Source organism: Nycticebus coucang, chromosome 22 (assembly GCF_027406575.1).
Source record: "Nycticebus coucang isolate mNycCou1 chromosome 22, mNycCou1.pri, whole genome shotgun sequence".
NCBI classification, from domain to species: domain Eukaryota; kingdom Metazoa; phylum Chordata; class Mammalia; order Primates; family Lorisidae; genus Nycticebus; species Nycticebus coucang.
This window is the reverse complement of record NC_069801.1, coordinates 39,485,744-39,505,635: the sequence shown is the minus strand read 5'-3', so window position 1 is coordinate 39,505,635 and position 19,892 is coordinate 39,485,744. Positions and strand designations below refer to the sequence as shown.

General features: G+C 44.5%; 1 protein-coding gene across 3 annotated transcripts in view; it reads right to left on the bottom strand.

Annotated features, from left to right (window-relative positions):
- KDM4A (lysine demethylase 4A) overlaps positions 1 to 19,892 on the bottom strand; it is a 57,531-nt gene that overhangs the window by 17,871 nt on the left and 19,768 nt on the right. For all 3 annotated transcript variants that reach the window (XM_053575915.1, XM_053575914.1, XM_053575916.1), the window contains exon 12: positions 5,009 to 5,129. In XM_053575915.1, coding sequence (XP_053431890.1) covers positions 5,009 to 5,129 — 121 coding nt within the window. The remainder of the gene's footprint in view (positions 1 to 5,008; positions 5,130 to 19,892) is intronic.

Sequence of the window (19,892 nt, the reverse complement as noted above, 5' to 3'; positions counted from 1 at the left end):
GGTGCAGTGGCTCACCCCTATAATCCTAGTACTCTGGGAAGCAGAGGCAGGTGGATTTACTGAACTCAGGAGTTTAAGACCAGTCTGAGCCAGAGCGAGGCCTTGTCTCTTAAAAAAAAGCTGGGCTTTGTGGTGGGCACCTATAGTCCCAGCTACTTGGGAGGCCGAGGCAAGAGATTGCTTAAGCCCAAGAGTTTGAGGTTGGTGTGAGCTGTGATGCCTCAGCACTCTACCCATGGCGACAAAGTAAGACTCTGTCTCAAAAAAAAAAAAATACACTGACTTCTATTTCATTTTATAAATGGAATCATTCCATTTGTGAATACTGAATGATGAGAGAAAATGTTCACTCCAATAAGTAAAAACAGTAAGAATCAAAATTTTATAGTTTACCTATATAAAATTTTATTTCATTATGCTATACAATTAATGTGTGCATTTCACTAAGTTGTTATGCCTCAACTGAAAATATTTTCTTTTTTCTTTTTTATTTTTTTGATAATGAATTCTTACTCTGTTGCCTGGACTACAGTGCCAGTCTCAGCCGAGGCTAAGGCAATCCTCCTGCCTCAGTCTCCCAAGTAGCTGTGACTATAAGTGCCTGCCATAACACCCACCTAGTTTTCTGTTTTTAGTAGAGATGAGGTCTTCTTGCTCAGCTGGTCTCCAATTCCTTAACTCAAACAATCCTCCCACCTCAGCCTCCCAGAGTGCTATGATTACAAGCGTGAGCCACCGTACCCAGCCTTAAAAATTTTCTTAAAAGTGAGGAGAATATGAATCTTATGTATTCAATTTTGATATGAAGACAATTAATGACATGGTGGGGCAGTGGGGAAGGGGAGAGCAGACAGAGAAGAGAAGGGCTGAGGGAAAGGAAAAGAAAAAGAAAACAGAAACAAGAAAAGAAAATAGTTGACTAATTCTCACATAAACTGGATTTTAATTTTTGACCAAAGTACATTACTTAAACATTAATTTTTAATTCAACTTGTTAATATGTCGTTTAGGATATTGTATCCTCATTTATAAGTGACATTTGTAATTTCCCCTTTATAATAATATATTTTCTCTAATTCTAATATTGGGGTACCCATCAAGTAGTATAATTTTGAAGTATTTTTTTTCTATTGTCTATAAGATTTGGAATCATCTGTTTTTCAAAATTATCTTTTACTTTAATTTATAAATATTAGTTGTCTGGTTTTTGATACTTAAAAAAATAATAAGAAGTTAACTGATGACTCCATACTGAATCTGAGTCAAAGCATTCTATAATACACATACTCTTATTTGAAAATGTGAATGTTACTTTTTTTGCATTATTGTTATTATTATTGCTTAATATTTCTTTTTTTTCTTTTCTTTTTTTTTTTTTATTGTTGGGGATTCACTGAGGGTACAATAAGCCAGGTTACACTGATTGCAATTGTTAGGTAAAGTCCCTCTTGCAATCACTGCTTGATATTTCCATGTAGCAATTGTCTGATTCCTTTTCTGAATGTATTTATGTTCGTTTGTTCTTTACGAGGTTTTTGTTTCTAGTCCTTATCTTAAACATTGTTACTGTTATTAAATTTTAAGCCTTTTTAATTTTGTGAAGGCAAAAAATGGAAACCTAATAAACACATGTATATGTAAAAATAATAAAAAAAAGTGAGGGGAAGGTATACTAGACAAAGAGAGACTAAAGAAACATAACTTCCAAATACAATGTGTGATTTTTTTTTTCTTTTCTTTGGCTTTTTTGAGATAGTTTTACTTTGTCTCCCTTGGTAGAGTGCTGTGGCGTCACAGCCCACAGCAACCTCAAATTCTTGGGCTCAAGTGATCCTCTTGCCTTAGCCTCCCAAGTAGCTGGGACTGACTATAGTACCCATCACAATGCCCGCTAGTTTTCTTTTTTAGAGTCTGGGGTCTCGCACTTGTTCAGGCTGGGCTCCAACTCCTAGGCTGAAGCAATCCACCCACCTCTACTTCCCTGAGTGCTAGGATTACAGGTGTGAGCCACCACACCCACCCTTAGCTTACATCAATTTAAAGGAAAAAAGCTCTGAAACATATTCTTGGAAAGCAGAGGGAAAGGGCCATCTATTCAAGAACAGATGATATTGTGAAGCTATTGTTTCTTTTCCTTGGTGAGGTAACAGTGCAGTGTTTACACAGGAAATAATACTTCTTAGGAGGTGCCTACTGGTGATTTTACAGTGAGGAGACTTGGTGGCTATAATCTGGCATCAAGAGATACAGCAAATAGGTAGGTATGGCGATAAATAAAGCACATGGCGTGACAAAGCAGTTATAGCAAAATGGTGCCAGTCCCATATACCGAGGGTGGCGGATTCGAACCCAGCCCCGGCCAAAATGCACAAAAAAAATAGCCAGGTATTATGGCGGGCAGCTGTAGTGTGCTACTTGGGAGGCTGAGGGAAGAGAATTGCCTAAGCCTAGGAGTTGGAGGTTGCTGTGAGCTGTTTTGACACCATGGCACTCTACTGTAGGCGATAAAGTAAGACTCTGTCTTAAAAAAAAATAAAATAAAATATGTAGAGAGCATATAAGGTTTCCATCCTTTCAACGAATCTACATTTTAAAACTTTTATCATATGAAAATTGGGAGGAAAAAAAAGAAAAAAGAAAATTGGGAGGAGAGGTCAGGTGCAGTGGCTGACTGACTGTAATCCTAGCACCCTGGGGGGCTGAGACAGGTGGGACTGCCTGAGCTCAGAAGTTGCAGACCAGCCTGAGCTAGAGCTAGACCCCCATCTTAAAAAAAAATAGCCGGGGGCTCAGTGCCTGTTGCTCAGCCACTAGGGCACCAGCCACATACATCCAGGCTGGTAAGTTCAAACCCGGCCAGGGCCTGCCAAACAACAATGTAAACTGAAACAAAAAAAATAGCCAAACATTGTTGTAGGCCCTGTAGTCCCAACTACTTAGGAGGCTGAGGCAAGAGAATCGCTTAAGCCCAAAGAATTTGAGGTTGCTGTGAGTTATGACGCCATAGCACTCTACTGAGGGTGACATAGTGAGACAATTTCCCAAAAAAAAATAGGCAAGCATGTGGCCAGAGCCTATAGTCCCAGCTACTTGAGAGGGAGAAGCAGAGGCCGGAGAATCACTTGAGCCCAAGAGTTTAAGGTTGCTGTGAGCTGTGATGCAACAGTACTCTGAGGGAAACAAAGTAAGATTCTCAAAATAAGTCTCAAAAATAAAATTCCAGAAACGTTATATATTATGATCTCAATTGTATTACTTTAAAAAGAAAGACAAGCATGCCTGTAATCCTAGGCATGGGATTGCTTAAGGTCAGGAGACCAGCCTGAGCAAGAGCTAGACTGTATCTCTAAAATATAGCTGGATGCTGTGGTAGGCGCCTGTAATTCCACCTAGTTGGGCGACTAAAGCACAAGGGATGGCTTGAGCCCAAGAGGTTGGTATGAGCTATGTCCCCTGGGTACTCTACCAACAGAGTGAGACTTCGTCTAAAAAAATAAAAAGATACACATGGACATAATTTAATATCCAACTAGAAAAGTCAGGAAGATAATATGTCAAAATGTTAACAGTGGTGGTCATCTTTGGTGGGTAATTTTTTTCCTCTTTGAAGTTCCTGTCTGGGCTAGAGTAAGAACAGAGGAATTCCCAAGACCTGACTCAGGGTCTGCCCACACTTCTGCCTACAGCAGTGTTTCTCAACCCTCCTAATGCCGCAATGTATTTTTCATTGTTAAAAAGGGGTTCTCGAACCACAGGCTGAGAATCACTGGCCTAGAGGATCTCAGGGATACTCCCCTCTAGCTTATTGTGACCTACCAAAAAAAAAACCCGAGATGGGGCACCAAAATCAGATCAAAGAAGACACAGTAGGAAAGGGCCTGGCATTAGTCAAGAGTAACAAGTACAACCGCCTCTGCTCTCCCTGAGGGTGCTGGTCCCCACCATTAACACAGAACTGATGGCAAGGATCTCCGGGCTCCATGAAGCACAAGAGACCACTCTTGGCAGAGGCCAGTCTATCCCTGAGATTCGGTGCCACCATTTTCTGGTTCTTACATTTTTTTTTTTTTTTTTCTTTTTTTGAGACTATTGTTGCCCTTAGTAGAGTGCCATGGCATGACAGCTCACAGCAACCTCAAACAAGTGATTTTATTGCCTCAGCCTCCCAAATAGCTGGGACTACAGACACCCGCCACAATGCCCGGCTATTTTTTTGTTGCAGTTCTCATTGTTGTTTTAGCAGGCCAGGCCGGGTTCGAACCCACCAGCCTCGGTGTATATAGCCAGTGCCCTACCGACTGAGCTATGGGCGCCATGGTTATTCATGCCATCTGGATCAACACCTCTCCTTTCTTCAGATCTGTTTGCCTGTGAGCTTGGCCGCCCACTACCCTGTGAGCATCTTGACAGCCCAGACATATGTTGGTTATCTTTCTAACTACACATCCAGCACAGGATTTGTCATCATTGACAGAATTCCCTATCCTAAAAAATCAGCTTTGTACCTCCCTAGGAGAAGAAAAGAACCTGCATGCAATTATCCCATATTAAGGTACATTCCAGGCTGGGTGCAATGGCTCAGGCCTGTAATCCTAGCACTCTGAGAGGCCAAGGCAGGGGGACTGCTTGAGCTCAGGAGTTCAAGATCAGCTAAGCAAGAACAAGACCCAGTCTCTACTAAAAAACAGAAAAACTGAGGCAGCAAGAGGATGGCAGCAAGAGTTTGTGGTTGCTGTGAGCTATAATGCCATAGCACCCTACCCAGAGTGACAGAGTAAGACTTTGTCTCAAAAAGAAAAAAAAAAAAAGTACATTCCAAGATACTCAAATTTACAATGAAATCTGAGTACTAAATTAGACATAAAAGGAAATCCTGTCCGAAGAATATGGAAGAACAGCTAAGCTACAAGCCTGCTCTCACCCCTCAGCCTAGCCTTCTGAAGTCCTGTCAAAGCTACCCTAATGTGCTGCGCTACCTTCCTAAGTGAAGAGAGAAGACAACACTTACCATCATCACTGACACAATCCTGCAAAACAAGTGGGTGATGGCGGGGGAGCTTGCTTAAGGGCTGACGGCGACCCTTGGACTTCTTATTCTCCTCTAGGGAAAACATGTATTCATCTGCAACCTGGGCAAACCAGAAGACATTGAATCAGTCTTGCCTCAACTTGAGACACAACACAAGTTACCTTACAATGAAAACCAAGGTGGAGAGAGGCACAGAGAAACAAATATAAAATCAAACACAAGAGGCTAGGCATGGTAGCTCACACCTGCAATCCTAGCACTCTGGGAAGCCGAGGTGAGTGGATAGCTTGAGCTCATGGGTTTGATACCAGCCTGAGCAAAAAGTGAAACCCCAGCTCAGCGCCCACAGCTCAGTGAGTAGGGCACTGGCCACATACACTGAGGCTAGAGGGTTTGACCCCGGCCCGGGGCCTGCTAAACAATGAACACTGCAAGCAAAATATAACCAGGCATTGTGGAGGGGCATGTAGTCCGAGCTACTTGGGAGGCTGAGCCAAGAGAACTACTTAAGCCCAAGAGTTTGAGGTTGCTGTGAGCTATAATGCCTGCCACAGCACTCTCCAGAGGGCAACATAGTAAGACTCTGTTTAAAAAAAAAAAAAGAGAGACCTCATCTCTACTAAAAATAGAAAAATTGAGGCAACATGATCACTTGAGCCCAACAGTTGGAGGTTGCTGTGAGCTATGACACCACAGCACTCTACCCAGGGCTATAGCTTGAGACTGTCTCAAAAAAAAAGAGGCTTGGCGCCCATAGCACAGTGGTTATGGCGCCAGCCACATACACTGAGGCAGGGGGATTCAAACCCAGCCCGGGCCAGCTAAACAACAGTGACAACTGCAACAAAAAAATAGCCAGATGTTGTGGCGGGTGCCTGTACTCCTAGCTACTTGAGAGCCTGAGGCAAGAGAATTGCTTAAGCCTAAGAATTTGAGGTTGCTGTGAGCTGTCATGCCACAGCACTCTACCAAGGGCAACACTGTCTCAAAAAGAAAAACACAGAAAATACCCAACTGACAATACCATGTATCAAACTAGTCAAAACAGTAGTATGTAAAAACTGTAGGGCAAGGTGGCGCCTGTGGCTCAAGGAGTAGGGTGCCGGCCCCACATACTGGAGGTGGTGGGTTCAAACCCAGCCCAGGCCAAAAACTGCCAAAAAAAAAAAAAAAAAAATCTGTAGGGCAAAATTTATGCTTAGGTATGACTCCTAGCCTTTCTAGAAACAACCTAAAAGAAAGGTACCACAAATAAAGCTGCTCAAGCAGTAAGGGAGGGCCATGTCCCGTAAGCTCACTTCCATGGGACTGTATCTAAGAACCCCAGAGGAGTCCAGGTGTCCCTTTCCTTGGACCAGAAGGTCAGTAGCACCTGTGACAATGTGTCAGGCAGCTGGACCATCTGGCATGTCTAGAGGACATCCAAAGGGATGAGGAGCAACTGACCCATTAAAAATAAAACTAGGTCAACTTTTCCTTTTACCTTGCCAAGACCTCAGTTCTAACTGACACTATTAATTCCTCAGTTTCTCCAAGGGAGAACACCAGCCAGGGCACAGAGTACATCTAAAACCCTGGTCTGGCTGAGTGCAGTGGCTCACACCTGTAATCTTAACACTCTGGGAGACCAAAGCAGGAGGAATGGTTGAGCTGGAGAATAGCCCAAGCATGAATAAGATCATAACTGTACTAAAAACAGAAAAATAAGCCTGTGCCTGTAGTCCCAGCTATTGCGAAGGCTGAGGCAAGAGGATTACTTGAGCCCAAGAGTTTGAGGTTGCTATGAGCTAGGCTGAAGCCATGGCACTCTACCCTGGGGCAATAGAGTAAGACTCTGTCTCAAAAAAAAAAGAAAAAAGAGAACTCTGGCCTGGCTGCAAAGGGAAATTTTGATTTAACACAGCATTTACACAATGTCAATGCAAATGCAATTAGATCTAAAATGTATAGGATTGGCTTACTAATACTACATAAGGGTTTCTTTCTACTCAACATATTTAAAACTCAGTTATACTGACATTAGGAGATATGAGGCTTAAAAAATCCATTAAGCAAGGAAATGAGGCCTGGAAGAGGGCCTCTTTGCATCCATGACAAAAACCACTACCTTGGAGTGGTGCAGAGAAGTAGCAGCATTGCTGTGCCACTTCACAGAAGGCACACTGGGCCTAAAAGACTCCACATGCATCTATGCAGAACCCTAAAACTTAAGGACCACACTTGGAACACCAGGAAAAACATTACAAGCAGGCCATATCCAGGTACAACAAAGCCTGCTCTTGTCAACAAATCTCATCAACAAGCTTCAGTATCCACTTGCCCATACATGCAGTAAACATTCACTGAGTACCGATAATGTGCAAAGGCCCACCCAGGAAAGAAAGAGGAATGGAGAAATGAATGGACTGAATGTAGATCTGTGCTTTCACCAATAAGTGATGCTGACAGCGGTGTGACGGAATGTGGTAGAGAAGTGAGAATGTTGGGACCTTTTACTAGTGATGTCCATGAAGACTTACATAATCACAGAGGTTTTTGTTGCCCAGAGTAAGAGTGCAGGGACATGATCATAGCTCACTGCAACCTCAAACTCATGGGCTCAAGTGATCTGACCACCTTGGCCTCCCAAAGTGCTGGGCTACACTGACTGGTTGTTTTTTTTTTTGGCCGGGGCTGGGTTTGAACCCACCACCTCAGGCATATTGGACCGGCGCCCTACTCCTTGAGCCACAGGCGCTGCCCTGGTTTTCAAAATGTACATCACAAATGTCCCTCAGGAGCCTCCTTTAGAGCGAATAAGAAGGCCTCTAGGTCTTACCACCTTTCTAACTGAACAGCTCTGCTTTAGACTTTTTCAAACAAGAATTCACTTAAAGAAAAGGTTTAAAAACGAACTGAAAAACCCAGATTGCAAACTTTTTTGATAGTGTTACCATGCAAATAACACCCCAACATATGTATTATTTACTAATAAAGTATATATATATTAGTATACTTATACACATTTTAAAAAAGGACTATAAAAGTTTAAGATAAAAATAAAGTTCATTTTACTTTATTTCTGTACTCCAATAACCTGGTACTTCCCACTTTTGAGACATCAAGTGGCCTGAGCCTGGGATGTGGCAGACACTAGGAAAAAAAGGGATGAGAATCAAGAAGCCAGAGGAGGTAGTGATTTCTAGCCTGGCTCACTAAGGTCAGATATTTGAAAGGACTGATGTGCATGGAGAGGTGGATAACAACAAACCAAGTTAAGGCGGCACCTGTGGCTCACTTGAGTAGGGCACCAGCCCCATATGCCGAGGGTGGAGGGTTCAAACCCAGCCCCAGCCAAACTGCAACAAAAAATAGCCGGTCGTTGTAGCGGGCGCCTGTGGTCCCAGCTACTCGGGAGGCTGAGGCAAGAGAATCACGTAAGCCCAAAAGATGGAGGTTGCTGTGAGCTGTGATGCCACGGCAGTCTACCGAGGGCAACAAAGACTCTGTCCCTTAAAAAAAGAAACAAAACAAGTTAAACATGCTGTGTGTAGTACACACAATCTATTTCTATAGGTCCTTTCATTTGGAAATACCTAGAGGGGTAATAAGAAATTCAGACTGGGGGTTCAGAAAAAGAAGTCAGAGCAAGAGCTATAGACTTGGGAACCCTCAGCACCAGATTAAGAATTAAAACTATGGGAGTAAGGCCAAGGCAAGAGGATTGATCATTTGAGGCCAGCCTGAGCAACATAGTGAAACCTCATCTCTTCGAAAAAATTTTAAGTTAGCCAAGCATAGTGGCATGTGCCTATAGTCCCAGCTACATGGCAGACCAAGGAGGGAAGACTCGTTGACAGTAGGAATCTGAGGTTATACTGAGTTACAATGATGCCACTATACTCCAGCACCAGCTCCAAAGAGGGAGAATCCACATTGTCAAAGAACCCAAAAGAGCTGAGCAGGGAAGTGAACAAGGAACTCAGCAATGGGGAGGTGTCAGGACTTTTTCTCATAAATTCTTGTAGACAGTGAGGAAGTACAAGTAAATACAAAGACTATTTTTGAGAAGATCAAGGGGAGAAATAAGATCATCATTTGAAAAGGAAACTTCCTCTAGAATTTTATTTAGGACTAGGGCTATATAAGTATGGTTACATAGGCAAAGAGGAAAGAAGCTGTGGAAAGAGGTATTAGGACATATGGTAGACAAAATAATGGTCCTCCAAAGATGTCCTCATTCTCATCCCAAGGAGTAACACTGATAGTCTGTAAAATAGGGAGATTAACAGCTTGGCGCCTGTGGCTCAAGTGGCTAAGGTGCCAGCCACATACTCCTAAGCTGGCAGGTTCGACTCCAGCCTGGGCCCGCCAAACAACAATGATGGCTGCAACCAAAAAATAGCTGCGCATTGTGGTGGGCGCCTGTAGTCCCAGCTACTCCAGAGACGGAGGCAGAACTCGCTTGAGCCCAGGAGTTGGAGGTTGCTGTGAGTTGTGATGCCACAGCACTCTACCCGGGTGACAGCTTGAGGCTCTGTCTCAAAAAAAAAAAAAAAAAAGGTGGGGGAGATGGCTCAGTACCTGTAGCTCAGTAGTTAGGGCACTGGTCACATACACCAGGGCTGGCAGGTTCAAACCCAGCCCAGGCCTGCTTAACAATGACAACCACAACAAAAAAAATAGCCAGCATTGTGGTAGTGGCGGGCACCTGTAGTCCCAGGTACTTGGGAGGGTGAGGCAAGAGAATTGCTTCAGCCCAAGACTTGGAGATTGCTGTGAGTTATGATGCCATGGCACTCTACCAAGGGGGATAGTGGTGAGATTGTCTCAAAATATATATATATGTATAAAATAGGAAGATTATCTTGGATTATCCAGGTGGGGCCAATGCAATCCTAATATGGCTTAATAACAGAAGGAAACGCAAGAGTCTGTCATGGTGACATCCCTGGAGGAAGACTTGGCTGAATGTTGCTGCCTTTGGAGATGAAGGAAGAGGGCCAGGAGCCAAGCAATGTCTGTGGCCTAGGGAAGCTGGAGACGACAAGGAAACAGATTCTCCCAAGAGCCTCCAGGAAGGTGCACAGCCCTCATGACACCTTAATTTTAGCCCAGTAAACCCCATTTTTGACTTAGGAACTGAAGAACTGTAAAGAATAAATCTGTGTTCTTTTAAGCCTGTCTGTGGTTAATTTGTTATAGCAGCAATAGAAAACTAGATAAATTTATAGATTCAAGTTCTAGAGGAGCCAGAAGGGGTCTCGACAAAGAACCAGAATGTAGCTTTGGGAAAGGAAGAGGATGTCTTTTCTGTTATCTGTGTGTTCAGAGTGCCTCCTAGACACTCAGTAAACATACTCCCATGCTGTGCTTGGTGCTTTGGCAATGCAAGGATGAATGAGACATGACCTTTAATCTTAAGGAGCTCACAACCTAGTCAGAGAGAGACATAGTGTCCAAATCTATGCCCTTTGCACTACCATTAGGCTGCCTCTGACCAAAGCAGTCAGGTCTATTTGAACATCTTTTCAGATTTTCTCAACTCGGAGCTAAATACTCTTCCTGCTACAAGGCATCCATGCCTTCCTCACGGTGCTACCTACCCCTGAGGTGTGCTCCAATTTCTGAATTCCCTCAGTATGTAACAGCAAGGTTTGTTTAAAAATCCCAGTTCATCCAACTAGTTGCATTAGCCTGGGGAAGCAAGAACCCTGCCAGCAGAACAGGAGCAACAAACCCTCCCCCAAAGGGCTGTGTGAGGACAAGATGGGGTAGCTGAACCTTCCAAGCCCCTGCCCGTAACAAAGCTAGAGTTCAATGCTCTCAAATTCTCTGTTCCCCTCCTAACATCTGGCATCCATGGTCAAGGTCAGTGTTCCTCACAGGGTCTATTCTGTAGCAAGAAGAACCAATTGGTTTTTGTTTTTGTTTTTTGAGACAGTCTTACTTTATTGACCTCAATAGAGTGCCATTGCATCATAGCTCACAGCAACCTCAAAGCTTGGGCTCCCGAGTAGCTGGGACTACAGGAGCCCACCACAGTGCCCGGCTATTTTTGGTTGTAGTTGTTGTTTGGCAGGCCCGGGCTGGATTCGAACCTGCCGGCTCTGTTGTATGTGGCTGGCGCCCTAGCTGCTGAGCTATATGCACAGAGCCGAGAAGAACCAATTGTTCTCTTAGCATGTTTTGTTTTGGGAATTCACTTTCTCAAAGCAGCTTGAACTAACAGGAACTTTTGCAGCAGAAGTTGTTACTGTGGCTCAGTCCATAGCTAAGTAAAAACTCTACAGCTTGGGTACTTCAGCAGTCAGTCAACAATGGCACTTTTACCAAAAACAGATTACTAGACTGCCCTAAAATAGGCACTTGACATAGACAGTGGAATAGAAACTGAACAGCAAGAAGCCCAAATTACAGCTTAGGGTTGCTTAGAGTGACAGGAGAACACATGGGTGCTCTCTGGAAGCAGCTGTCTCCAAATATGCTACAATGCTATCTCCAGGAATGCGCAAAATTGTTCAGCTTCTGCCTCCAACCCTTGGCTATCAGTCCTCCAACTCCCCCAATCAATTAGTCCTGATGGTGGCTTTTACTAAAATAAACCTGATCTTCCATTTACTCATTACACATTTATAGAGAATTCATGGCCAAGCGCTGTGGACCATGTTGGTACCTCAAGAAATGAGGATGAAAGTGGCACAGAGATCAGCTTCAGAAGGTTATCTCATTTACCAGCCTATGACAACTGTGCTGAGAAGCAAAGCACTACAGGGTTTCAAAGGAGAAAGGAACTAGAAGGGAAACAATGACATTTCTAAGCATAGTGGCTTTTGAAAAGGGGTGGCAGGCTCAGCGCCTGTGGCTCAAGCGGCGAAGGCGCCAGCCACATACACCTGAGCTGGCGGGTTTGAATCCAGCCCGGGCCCGCCAAACAACAATGACGGCTGCAACCAAAAAATAGCCGGGCATTGTGGCAGGCGCCTGTAGTCCCAGCTACTTGGGAGGCGGAGACAGGAGACTCGCTTGAGCCCAGGAGTTTGAGGTTGCTGTGAGCTACAATGCCAAGGCACTCTACCCAGGTCAATAGCTTGAGGCTCTGTCTCAAAAAAAAAAAAGAAAGAAAAGAAAAGGAGTGGCAGGAATCTGACTATTCCAGGAGACCCTGGAAGACAACTCCCTATCTTCTCCTGCCTCAAAAACACTTGCAGTCAAAAAAAAAAACAGGGGGCAGGGCAGCACCTGTGGCTCAAAGGAGGACACGGGCCCCATATGCCAGAGGTGGCAGGTTCAAACTCAGCCCCAGCCAAAAACTGGAAAAAAAAAAAAAAAAGAGGGGGCCAGGAACAGGGGCTCACACTCGTAATCCTAGCACTTGGAAGGCCAAGGTGGATGGATTGCCTGAGCTCACAGGTTCCAGACCAGCCTCAGCCAGAACAAGACCTCGTCTATAAAAAAATAGCTGGGCATTGTGGCAGGCGACTGTAGTACCAACTACTCGGGAGGCTGAGGCAAGAGAATTGCTTGAGCCCACGAGTTTGAGGTTGCTGTGAGCTATGATACCACAGCACTCTACTGGGGGTTACAAAGTGAGACTGCTCAAAAAACAAAACAAAACAGTTCCTTGGGCCAGGTGCTGTGCCTCACACCTGTAATCCTAGCACTCTGGGAGGCTGAGGTGGTTGGATTGCTTGAGCTTACAAGTTTAAGAACAGCCTGAGGAAGAGCAAGACCCCATCTCTAAAAAACAGCTAGGCGTTGTGGCAGGCACCTATAGTCCCAGCTACTTGGGAGGCTGAGGCAAGAGGATCACTTGAGCCCAAGAGTTTCAGGTTGCTGCAAGCTGTGATGCCACAGCACTCTACCCAGGGTGACAAAGTGAAACTGTGTCTTAAAAAAAAAAAAATACATAACCACCTGCAGTCTGGTGACTGGCACAGCAATGTGATATACTTACTCCACTGAATTATACACAATTGTTAAAAATGGTACATTTTATGGCATGTATAGTTCACAATTTTAAAAAAATGACTCAGGGCAGGCACAGTGGCTCACGCTTGTAATCCTAGCACTCTGGGAGGCTGAAGCAGGTGGATTGCTTGAGTTCACGCATTCAAGACCAGCCTGAGCAAAAGTAAGACCCCATCTCTACTAAAAATAGAAAAACTAAGGCAAGAGGATCGCTTGAGCCCAAGAGTTGGCGGCTGCTATGAGCTATGATACCAGGGCACTCTACCCAGGGCAACAGCTTGAGACTGTCTCAAAAAAAAAAAAATTCAAACCCATCTGCAGCCATCCCCTCCAACTTCCTTAAATACCCAGAATCCAGTCACTCTCATTACCTTCAGCGTCTCCTACTCAGTGGGACCTTGCCCTTTAACAAGGCACACTTGACCATGTCTCCCATTCTCTTGAATTTTTCTACTGCCCTGAGTCTGGATATACTGCTGCTCCCTCTCACCACACACAGAAACCCCCCACCCAACCCCTGCATTGAATCTGCATCCTCACACCCTACGGCACAAGGTCACACCCCCACATGCCCCAAACTGAACTGACTTCTTACTGGCACTAAACCCCCTCCTGATTTTTCTTATAACCCCTATCCTACACAGATTGGACCGTCATCCATCCACCCAGTAACTCCAGCTGGACACTCGCATCCATCCCTACCCTCCTACACTATGCTCTGACTCACCCAAATCCAGTCACCTAACCTCATGCTCCTTCCTTTCAAAGAGGAGCTCAAGTCCATTTTTCTGTCCCCATCCATATCATCATTGCCCATAAACCCTCAGGTCCCCCCTACCTTTCTTAAGACTAAAGGTTTCTACAGATTTCCCTGTTCAAATCTTTTTTCCTTCTTTTCTGAAGTAGAAATATTTAGTTATAAAAATAACATGTTAACCATAAAGAATATTCAAATGACGCATAAGTACAAAGTGAAATCATCCATAATTCCACCTTCATAAGAACTTCTGTTAACCATTTCTAATTTTTCCTTTTTCCCCTACCCCTAAATCTTTGTACTGCTTCCAGAATGTTCTTCCAAAACATTAGCAGAGTGCTTAAAAAACTACCACTGAGAAGCGGTGCCTGTGGCTCAAAGGAGTAGGGCGCCGGCCCCATATGCTGGAGGCAGCAGGTTCAAAACCAGACCCGGCCAAAAACTGCAAAAAAAAAAAAAAAAAAAAAAAACCACCACTGGACAACGGAAGGACAACCAACAGTTTCACAAGTACATCAATGAGAGGGTAATAAGAGTGGGCAGTGGCCTAGATTTAGGAAGACTAAAGAAATATCCAGGCTCAGCGCCCGTAGCTCAGTGGTTAGGGTGCTGGCCACATACACAGGGGCTGGTGGGTTCAAACCTGGTCCAGGCCTGCTGAGCAACAATGACAACTACAACAAATAGGTGGGTGTTGTGGCGGGCACCTGTGGTCCCAGCTACTTGGGAGGCTGAGGAAAGAGAATCACTTAAGCCCAAGAGTTTGAGGTTGCTATGAGCTGTGACGCCATAGCACTCTATCAAGGGCAACATAATGAGACTCTATGTCTCAAAAAAGTAAGTAAATATGCCAGAGGTGGCGGGTTCAAACCCAGCCCCGGCCAAAAACCACAAAAAAAAAAAAAAAAAAAGTAAGTAAATAGACATCCTATGCCTGTAATCCTAGCGCTCTGGGAGGCCAAGGCGAGTGAAATGGCTGAAATCAGCAGTTCGAGAATAGCCTGAGCAAGAGAGAGACCCATCACTAAAAATAGCCAGTGTTATGGTAGGTGCCTGTAGTCCCAGCTACTTGGAAGGCTGAGGCAAGAGAATTGTTTGACCCAAAGATTTTGAGGTTGCTGTGAGCTATGACATCATAGCACTCTACGGAGGGCGACATAGTGAGACTGTCTCAAAAAAAAAAAAAAGAAAGAAAGAAACACCATGGGGCGGCGCCTGTGGCTCATGTGGCTCAGCGGGTAGGGTGCCGGTCCCATATGCCGGAGGTGGTGGGTTCAAACCCAGCCCCGGCCAAAAAAAAAAAAAAGAAAGAAACACCATGAAGGAGTCTAAGATGTGAGCCTTGACATGATCCTGATTCAAACCAACCAACCAAAGAATAGATTTTGGTTGGACAACTAGGGAAATATGATTAAGGATTAGATATTAGATGACGCTAAAAAAGTTTACAATTTTTTAAAGTATAATAATGGCATAATTTTTTTTTTTGAATGATACACACTGAAGTAGGGAAGAAATGACATAGTACCTTAGATTTGCTTTAAAATACTTCAGCAGTCCAGGCACGGTGGTTCATGCCTATAATCCTAGCACTCTGGGAGGCTGAACAGGGAAGATCACTTGAGCTCTGGAGTATGAGACCAGCCTGAGCAAAAGTGAGACCTTGTCTCTACAAAAAATAGAAAACTAGCCAGGTGTTGTGGCAAGCACCTGTAGTCTCAGCTACTCGAGAGGCTGAGGCAGGAAGATCTCCTAAACCCAAGAGTTTGAGGTTGCTGTGAGCTACGGCTAGAGTGCCATGGTGTTATAGCCATAAATCTATCTCAAAAAGTGAGACTATCTCAAAAAAAAATAATAATAATACTTGGCTCAGCGCCTGTGGCTCAAGCAGCTAAGGCACCAGCAGCCACATACATCTGAGCTGGCGGGTTCGAATCCAGCTCGAGCCCGCCAAATAACAAAGACGGCTGCAACCAAAAAATAGCTGGGCTGTGAGTTGTGACGCCATGGCACTCTACCCAGGGCGACAAAGTGAGAATCTGTCTCTAAATAATAAATAAATAAAATACTCCCTTCTCTTGGGAAGTCCTGAACTCTGCACTCCAACCCCAAGCTGAGCTGCTAACTCTTCCACTTGTGCCACAACACTTTCACTAAGTACAGAATGACCTGTTCCTATCTGTTTACCATTCTAGACTGAGTTCCCAGAAGGCAGTTCTGGCGCAGAGTAGGCACACCACAAATGACTGCAAAGCACAGTTTAGAAGCAGAGCAGCCAAGTTGATTTCAGAGATTTTTTTTTTGCAGTTTTTGGCTGGAGCTGGGTTTGAACCCACCACTTCGGGCATATGGGGCCAGTGCCCTACTCAAACTTTGAGCCACAGGCACTACCCGATTTCAGAGACTTTTTTTAGTTCAAACAAGCCAGCACATGTCAAGGGTGGAGGGATGGTTGGTCATGTAGTGGACAGGCTACTCTGAAAAGTCCTTACAGAAATAAAAAGGAACCAGGAAGGCACTCAGTGGCTTCTGAGGAGACTGAATGATAGAGACATGTTAGAGAAAAGCCACCTTCCCTTGTGGAAGGATTCCTGGTTTTTCTCCTCACTCCTTGGAAGTGACTGTGCTTCCCTTACTTAGGATCTGCTTTTTGCAAAGGGGTACATTCTGGTTCGCATCCACACCACATGTTAGTTGAAAGGGGAAAAGCTTTATCCCTATGAGGGCCTGAGACTAGGTAGGTAATCTAAGTAAAGGAGTAAAGGAGTAGCAGGGCCATTTGGCCACAGGTCAAAAGCTACTTGCTTTAATCATTGTAACTTGTAATAAAGAGACATTCTAAGCTCTATATGCCTGATTCTTACATCCATCATTTAATGGTTCCTAATTCAGGAGGAAAAAAGATGAGCATTATTTATTGGCCTCCTGTACCGCCCCTCCCAACAACAAGAACAACAAAAAAAAAACGAACAAACTTGACTCTGTAGTGACTCTGTTTTTTTTTTTTTTTTTTTTTTGTAGAGACAGAGTCTCACTTTATGGCCCTCGGTAGAGTGCCGTGGCCTCACACAGCTCACAGCAACCTCCAACTCCTGGGCTTAAGCGATTCTTTTGCCTCAGCCTCCCGAGTAGCTGGGACTACAGGCGCCCGCCACAAAGCCCGGCTATTTTTATTTTTTGTTGCAGTTTGGCCGGGGCTGGGTTTGAACCCGCCACCCTCGGCATATGGGGCCGGCGCCCTACCGACTGAGCCACAGGCGCCGCCCTAGTGACTCTGTTTTAAGAGAAATTTATCAGGCTGGGCACAGTGGCTCACGCCTATAATCCTAGCACTCTGGGAGGCAAAGGCAGGCGGATCACTTGAGCTCATGAGTTTGAAACCAGCCTGAGTGACAGCAAGACCCCCATCTCTAAAAATAGCTAGGCATTGTGGCAGGCAATGTAGTCCCAGCTATTTGGGAGGCTGAGGCAAAAGAATCGCCTAAGCCCCAAGAATTAGAGGTTACTGTGAGCTGTGACACCACAGCACTCCACTGAGGATGACAAAGTAAGACTCTGTCTCAAAAAAAAATAATAACTTATCAGTAATACACTGACAGAACAATGCATACAAAGTATTTTTTATTTTATTTATTCATTTGTTTTTTGGAGATAGAGTCTCAGTCTCCCTAAGTAGAGTGCTGTAGTGTCATAGCTCACAGCAACCTTAAATTCTTGGCCTCAAGCAATGCTTTGTCTCAACCGCCTGAGTAGCTTGGACTTACAGGCACCTGACCCATATATAAAATATTTTAGTGTACAGTTGGTTACTTATATTGCTTAGCTGCTTTTGTGATTGTGATTCCAACCAGAGACAAGAAAGTCAGGCGGGAGTGGGCACAGTAGCTTATGCCTGTAATCCCAGCACTCTGGAGGCTAGGGAGGGTAGATCCCTTGAGCTCAGGAGTTTGAGACCAGCCTAAGCAAGAGTCCCCATCTCTACTAAAAATATTGTGGTGGGCACCTATAGTCCCAGCTACTTGGAAGGAGGCAGGAAGATCACTTGAGCCCAAGAGTTTGAGGTTGCTGTGAACTATGATGACACCACAGCATTCTACCCAGGGTGACAGAGTGAGACTCTATCTCAAAAAAAAAAAAGAAAAGAATAGAAAAGAAAGGTGGCTGCTGCAAGAGGACAGTGTCAAGTGTAAAGTAACAGCAGGATGAATGGAATGAAGATGGCTCCAGATGTGTGAAGAAAGAATGGCTAGGAGGCAACTGGGAGTATAAGAGACTCAGATTTCCAAGCTGAAAACCCCTCTTGTGTAAGCTGCCATAAGAGGGCACAGAGAGCAGCAATCAGGAGCAATGAGAAGTAAACACAGTGGTTATTAGCTCATTAGCCTACAACCAGCAAGGGACAGAAAGAGGAATATGCACATGGTAAAAGAAGTGTACAGAGGTTGAACGCTGAGATGTACAGCAGGCAGAGAGAAAAATTACTTGAGTGCTAAAGACAAGGGGGAAACCAACCAGAAAAAAGGGGGCTACTGGCAACACTACGGAAATCTGAATATGAACTGAGTATCAGTACTTCAAAGAAAATGGAAAACATCTTTGCCAAATGTTAATAATTATATATATGATGAGCATACTGTATATAGGGGAGACTCGGATGGTATTGTATTTGTATGAACTTTAGAAATTTTCCATAAAAAAAACTTTCAAGAGGGCAGCGCCTGTCACTCAGTGAGTAGGGCACTGGCCCCATATACACCTGAGGGCAGTTATGGGTTCAAACCTGGCCCTGGCCAAACTGCAACAAAAAATAGCCAGGCGTTGTGGCAAGCACCTGTAGTCCCAGCTACTCGGGAGGCTGAGGCAAGGGAATTGTCTAAGCCCAAGAGCTGGAGATTGCTGTGAGCTGTGATGCCACAGCCTTCTACAGAGGGCAACAAAGTGAGACTCTGTCTCAAAAATAAATAAATAAATAAATAAATAAATAAATAAAGGAAATACATTTCTAAACGGTGAGTGAAAATAAAAGTGGGATGATGTACCAAAAATTAAGCCGGGCGTTGTGGTGGGAGCCTATAGTCCCAGCTACTCAGAAGGCTGAGGCAAGAGAATCGCCTAAGCCCAAGAGCTGGAGGTTGTTGTGAGCTGTGACGCTACAGCACTCTACAGAGGGCAACAAAGTGAGACTCTGTGTCTAAAAAAACAAAAAAAAAAAAATGAAAAAAAAAAATTACCTATCAGTTACAATGTAAACAATTCAGGTGACAAGTATACCAAAACCTGACTTCACTACTATACAATCATCAAAAAGCACTTGTAGGCTCAGGCCTGTGTCTCAAGCACGACCCGAGCTGGCAGATTCGAACACAGCCTGTGCCCACCAAACAACAATGATGGCTGCAACCAAAAAATAGCTGGGCATTGTGGCAGGCGCCTGTAATCCCAGCTACTTGGGAGCTAGAGACAGGAGAATCACTTGAGCCCAGGAGTTGGAGGTTGCTCTGAGCTGTGATGCCACGAACTTTACCCAGGGCAACAGCTTGAGGCTCTGTCTCAACAAAAAAAAAAAAAAAAAGGCACTTGTATACCCCTAGATCTACCAAATGTTAACAGAGTAAAAAAACCCACTAAAGGTAATGGGAAATAAAGAGGACCTTCCACACTGGCTCCTGCTGTCTGCCACACTCTCCAAAGGCTGCAACATGACCCACATAAGCCGTAAGTCTGGAGAAGAAGGGCAATTCTCTTGGGTAGCCTGAGCCCAGCTGCACCCAACATGGCTCTACGTACCCAACTCAAAGTGGCAGGTCCACCAAGAGCCATTTTGCACAAAGCAAAGAGAGAATGGCTTTTGGTGACAATGTGAGTTTTAGAAAGAAACCTGAATGTGTTTGTATTTACCGCTTTGGGAATTCTTAGTCTGCAAAAAGATGCTCTATCAATGATATACTGAGAGTCTATAGGTCAACTGAGATCTCAAGGAAAAACTTTGAATTTTAAGGTAAGAAATACCAATGCATCACAAACCCCCAAACATCTGGCCTACACCTGCTGCCGTTCAAATCCTTGTGCTGCTGAGCAAGAGAGGGTCAGATGAAGGACTCCTGCTCACCCCATTTGAAAAGGCAGTATGCCTCCAATTGGGCTGACGACCTGCTC